Source organism: Diabrotica undecimpunctata, chromosome 9, assembly GCF_040954645.1.
Source record: "Diabrotica undecimpunctata isolate CICGRU chromosome 9, icDiaUnde3, whole genome shotgun sequence".
NCBI lineage: Eukaryota > Metazoa > Arthropoda > Insecta > Coleoptera > Chrysomelidae > Diabrotica > Diabrotica undecimpunctata.
In genome coordinates this window covers 62,922,853-62,928,448 of record NC_092811.1, presented here as the reverse complement: position 1 = coordinate 62,928,448, position 5,596 = coordinate 62,922,853, and the positions used below count along the sequence as shown (strand labels likewise).

The 5,596-nt window shown below is 36.0% G+C and overlaps 1 protein-coding gene across 1 annotated transcript; it reads right to left on the bottom strand.

Annotated features, from left to right (window-relative positions):
• Positions 1-4,098: 4,098 nt before the first annotated feature.
• LOC140450966 (uncharacterized) lies at positions 4,099-4,701 on the bottom strand. The gene has a single exon (XM_072544666.1). The coding sequence runs from the start codon at positions 4,699-4,701 to the stop codon at positions 4,099-4,101; it is 603 nt and encodes a 200-aa protein (XP_072400767.1).
• Between the last annotated feature and the right edge of the window lie 895 nt (positions 4,702-5,596).

Here is a 5,596-nt window from a genome sequence, read left to right as displayed (position 1 = left end):
TTTGGATAATTTCCAAAAAGAAGGAAGAAAAAATGAAAATTTTTATAAGTATTCCAATATTGTTAATATTCGTCATCACAGACAAATGTTAATTGTGACTATTTTAGTCAGGTGTCATCACAAACACCTATAGCAGAGGTGTCATCACAAACACCTATAGTAGGTAAATTTATTTGTTGTTCTTAATAACAATTTTTTATTTACACATGTGATAATATTATATATATGGTATTACCAACTACATTATTGACGATATTTGTCATCACAAACAAATATTTATTTGGATAATTTCCAAAAAGAAGGAAGAAAAAATGAAAATTTTTATAAGCATTCCAATATTGTTAATATTCGTCATCAAAGACAAATGTTAATTGTGAATATTTTAGTCAGGTGTCAACACAAACACCTATAGTAGGTAAGTTTATTTGTTATTCTTAATAACAATTTGTTATTTACACGTGATAATATTATATACACGGTATTACCAACTATATTATTGACGATATTTGTCATCACAAACAAATATTTACTTGAATACTTTCCAAGTGAAAGAAGAAAAATTGAAAAAATTTATTAAGTATTCCAATATTGTTAATATTCGTCATGACAGACAAATATTAATTGTGAATATTTCGGTCAGGTCAACCCTGCGATAGTATTTATTACCACCTACCTTATGTACTTAGTATATTCTTATCTTAATTCCCCTCTGAGACAACAATTTTAACCAACACTTGAAACACTTTCATTATCTGAAATTTCTGCTTGAGTATCACTTTTCAAGCTCGGTGTTATGAATTTGGATATGATAAATGACGCCGTGAACGATTTTTTTTTTCGGTAATTCGTTGCCGAATTAGTTTTACGCGCTGTGTGTGTAGCAATTATCACATTAACGAAGACTGAAGAGTATAGACCAGAGATGCTGAGAAGAGGTTTCGAGTGGTTGTTTATACTAACTTTAAAATGTGAGTAATTAGCCATAGGCGGGGAAACTACAATTTATTTATTTATGAGATGAGGCCGAATATAATTAATCATTATCACAGAAACCGTTGAAGTACATGATAATACCGATTTCTTCTTCCTTTCGGGTATTTCTTGAATATTATTGACTAATGCTTCTGGCCATAGATTCGATTCGAGCTTAAGTCACTCAAGCCCTTCCCACCATAATTTACATTTCAATAACTGATCTGGATCAATTCCCCGGAATATTACGTCAGCTGGATTGTCCTTAGAAGAAACGTCAGAAAGAATATTCAAATGTTTGGATTTCAGATGTTTCGCCAAATTAGGTTTTGGCTTAGACTTATCGTCATACAGCCAGACACAAAAGGAATAAGACAGTATCCATCATTATAATTTACCTAAATGTCCTATCAAAATAAAAGATTACATCGATATTAGGAGAACAGGGACACACCCTTCTCGCTTAGAGACCTATCAAGGCATTGATTTATATAAGACACAATAACCCTAGGTCATGGAGAGGGGGAAGTTATACAAATGGTTTAAAACAAAGGTAACAAGATGAACTAAATCATTTTTAGAGAATTATAATAATAATTTGGTGTCTTATAAAAATTTAATTAGTTGTAAACATCTACAGAGCCAAGTGATAGTAAATATAGTAGGGTAGACCGCGGACAATTGAAACATTTCTGCATTTTAATTTTTTTTCTCCGCATCTATCGCAAATTTCTAAATTACGAAATTAGTTATAAAAAGCGTATCCTATTGTGTTTCCATATACAGTAAAACCTCCGTTAACCGAAATAATTGGGGGGGGGGGGGAGGCCGTTTCGGATAACAAGAATTTCTGCTGAAAATAACATTGCTTTTTATAATATTCTTGATTAAAGTATTGATATTAAAAAATACTATGAGTTGATTTTGTAATGTTTTCTAATAAGTAAATCCAAAATAGAGTAATAAAATTAAGGAAAATGAACAAGTTTAACATGCTTTTTTAAAGAAATCTTCTATTTTTTTGCGTTTTCGTTTGACAACGATGTTTCTCTCTCCCTCCATCGTTCATTTGCAGAATGTCATGAGTTTGCCTCATTCGATTGTTCGACGAAACGTAAAGCAATCTGAAAAGGACAAAACTTTAGGCAACGACAACAAAAATTAAGAACCTAGTTGTGTTCCTAACTAATTAGGCCTACTGTATAAAATTCTTTCCGTCGACGAAAATTTCGTCGACGGTCTTGTGCTGCCTGTTGCCTCTTGGGTCGTCATCTTCGTCGTCTGATATGCTCAGGTTGTCTGGATAAAGAACCATACCAATGATATGGTCGATGAATTCACGTTCTGAGTCATCAGCTGCTAACCACTCACGTATCTCTTCTTAGTTAATTTCGTCATATCCCGGCAAATTTTTAATGAAAGGTTTAATTTCTTCTGTCGTTTCCTTACCATTTTCTTCTTCAGGATAGAAAATCAAAATCTTATCAAAAAGTTTGTTCCAGCATTTTTCCAAAGTTTTAGATTTGATCTTGGCCTACGACTCCGCTGACCAATAAACATGTTACATTGTAAAAGATTTGAGAATTTCGGAAACACTTTTGGATTAATTCGTCTCCTGTAATAACAGATGTCTTAAGAATGCTCCTCTATAATGTCTCTTGCATGTCTCTATGACTCCCTGGTCTAACGGCTGAATTAAGCTTATGACATTCGGTGGCAAAAATCTGACAATTATCGCCATTTTGTAGATTTTGAGGGTGAGGGCGCATTGTCAACAAGCAACAATGCCTTGATGGGAAGGTTTTTTGATTTTAAAAAGGATTTTACACTTGAGACGAATTCATTTTCGAACCATTCTAAAAATAAAGTGGTCGACATCCATGAAATTTTTTGGCTTCTATAACTGAAAGTGCTTTTTCGGAAATATCTTTTAGAGCTCTTGGTTTTTGTGATTTCCCAAAACACATAGTCATCAATCGGTGAGTGAAATTAACGGAATTGTTTACGTTTTGCGACTAACATTTACTATGTATTGACGAAATTATTGAAACTGTCAGCCGTAAGACATAGAAAAATAGTGTTTATTCTAGTGAAAAACATACAATATAAAATATTTTTTATTCTGAAAGGCAATTGTGGCATACGTATAGTTCTTCTTGGCGAGTACACTCTTCATGGGACCAATGACGACACTCAGTGCACTGCACCCATTTCTCTCCAGGGCGACTACTACGATATGCTTCCAAGCAAACCAGACAACAGCAATCATCCTCTTCGTCGCTATCACTCTGTTGCTGATTGTTCTGACATTGTTTGGTTTTCTTGTAGTTTCTAAAAGTTGTATTTGATTCGTCGTTTAACTCAGTCACTTTTTTCTTAACTTGTTTTTTCTTTTTTGCGTCATATTCCTCTTGGATAGCATTTTCTCCGGCGTATCTGTATAAACTGCAGACTTCCTCACTTTTCGTTTGCCAATTGTTTTTCTAGGGAGCGCTTTCGGCAAAGGTCTAACTGCTTCTGGTGAAAATACAACCTGCGATGCTTGAGCAATGCAAGTGCTTGGAGACGCTGGCGGTGTGTGATTTTGTGGTGATGTTGGCAAGATATCAGCTCTCTTAGTATGTAGAGGATCTTCACTAGGTGCTTCTTAAGAACGTCAGTGGCATATGGTATCGTGTTATTAAGAGCTGGTCTATCCGTGACATATGAAGGTGCAAAATCTAGTTCCGTAAATATGTCTCTGTTAAAGGGATAAATGCCTGTGCAAGCAAATCCAACTATAATATTTGATTGCGTGAGGGCCAACGGTAAAGATAATTTAGCTATGCTGGGTATGTCGTAAATTGTCATCGTTTTTCCTGGATTATTTCTCATCCAAGAATCGCAACTTGAATTGAAAGCCTTTTTAAAGGGACCGTAGATAGAACGATCCAGAGGTTGCAACTTATGCGAACAGTGCGGGGGAAATGACAAGACGACAATGCCATTTGCTTTACAGAAATCCAAGAAGCGTATACTTATGTGCAACTGGTGGTTATCAAGTAAAAGCAATACTTTATTTTCGGTTGAAGCGTTAGTATGCTTTTGAAAATGATTAAGGTATACCAAGAACTCTTCCTCTTGCATTCACCCGCTCGCGTTTCCCGCTCCAATACACCCCACTGGACCGTCACGGACTAAGTGATCCTTGTATCTTTTTCGTGGAAAAATAAAAATGGGCGGTATACTGTTACCGATAGCATTGACGGCTAAAGCTATGGTCACCAATGTTCCCCTCTCTCCGGATGTAAGTGCTCCCACCTGTCTTGTCCCCTTTTCGGCAACAACTTTACTAGGTTTTTGAACCGTCGTTACCCCCGTTTCATCAATATTATATATATCTTTTGGTTCAAATTTGTACTTACCTATTACATTAGCCAGGTTATCATAAAAAAGTTTTACGTTCGTTACATTGAAACTGGTTGCCCTGGAAAGACTTGTGGCTTGAGCGCAGCGGATTGAAAGTTCTGGATTGCGTTTCATAAATCCAGAGAACCAATCTTCTGCCATAGGATTTTGTCTCCAGGTATCAGGCATGTTCAACGAATATTTCACGGCCAATTGAAAGGCCAATTTCCGAATTTCTTTAGGCGGTAACCCGTAAAATATATGTGCCGCTTTGATTATGTATCCAGCAATGCTTTTTTCCTGGTCTATGTCAAATACTCGTCTCACGCAATGGTAACCCATTGTGACTGGAGTAACGAATCCTTGCTCAATTGATTTTTTCTTTTTTTTGATAAATCTACTTAATGACACGTAGTGTAGATCAAATTTAGCTGCAGCTGATCTTATGGACGTGTTATTTTCAGTAACCTCTTTATAGGCTTCTTCATAAACCAAAACGGATTTTAAACCCCTTTCCCGTTTTTCTCACTCTAACTCGTGGCATCCTAAAACAAACCAAACAGTTAATAGGGCTCGTGCACAAACTACGTTGATAATTTTTCCAAATTTTTTCTACAATTTAATCTACGTTATCTCACATGAATTTGAGGGGGATATTAATAACACCCCTAAAGTGTTAACCACTGGATACCCTACTACAACGTACAATAATAAATAACATAAAAGACTACTCTGGGGACAATTTAAACATGTTTCAATCGTCCCCTATACTATTTGTTTCAATCGTCCCCACGAGACATTTTTTCGTAAACACTTAAATATCTTTTCACTCTAGGACAATAGTAATAATTTAAACTGGCCTCCCTAAAGAAGAAATGCCAATTTAACTACAAAAATGGTCGAAGCTGCATACTTACGTTCCGATATGTTGCGTCACCTTTTGTTGTTCAGTGCAAAAGTTTACTTCGGTAGCGGTAAATCACGCTAACGAGAATGTACGCATGTAATGCAAACGACAATCAATGGCTGACTGATAGAGACACCGGGCTCCTAGAGGCGTTGCGTTTGCTACAAGCGCGCGCGGTTTTAATCACGGAATACTACCAATATGGCGGCTGTTTCAATTGTACCCTGTTTCAATTGTCCCCGGTCTACCCTATGTACCAAGGAGCTGCTATTTTAGTAGACTATATTTTCATAATTCTAATAATGGAAGTTATGTGCCTCTTGGAAGTTC

Excerpts from the sequence above, each read along its gene's own strand:
- LOC140450966 (XM_072544666.1), bottom strand. The coding sequence starts at position 4,701 with ATGGGTTACCATTGCGTGAGACGAGTATTTGACATAGACCAGGAAAAA.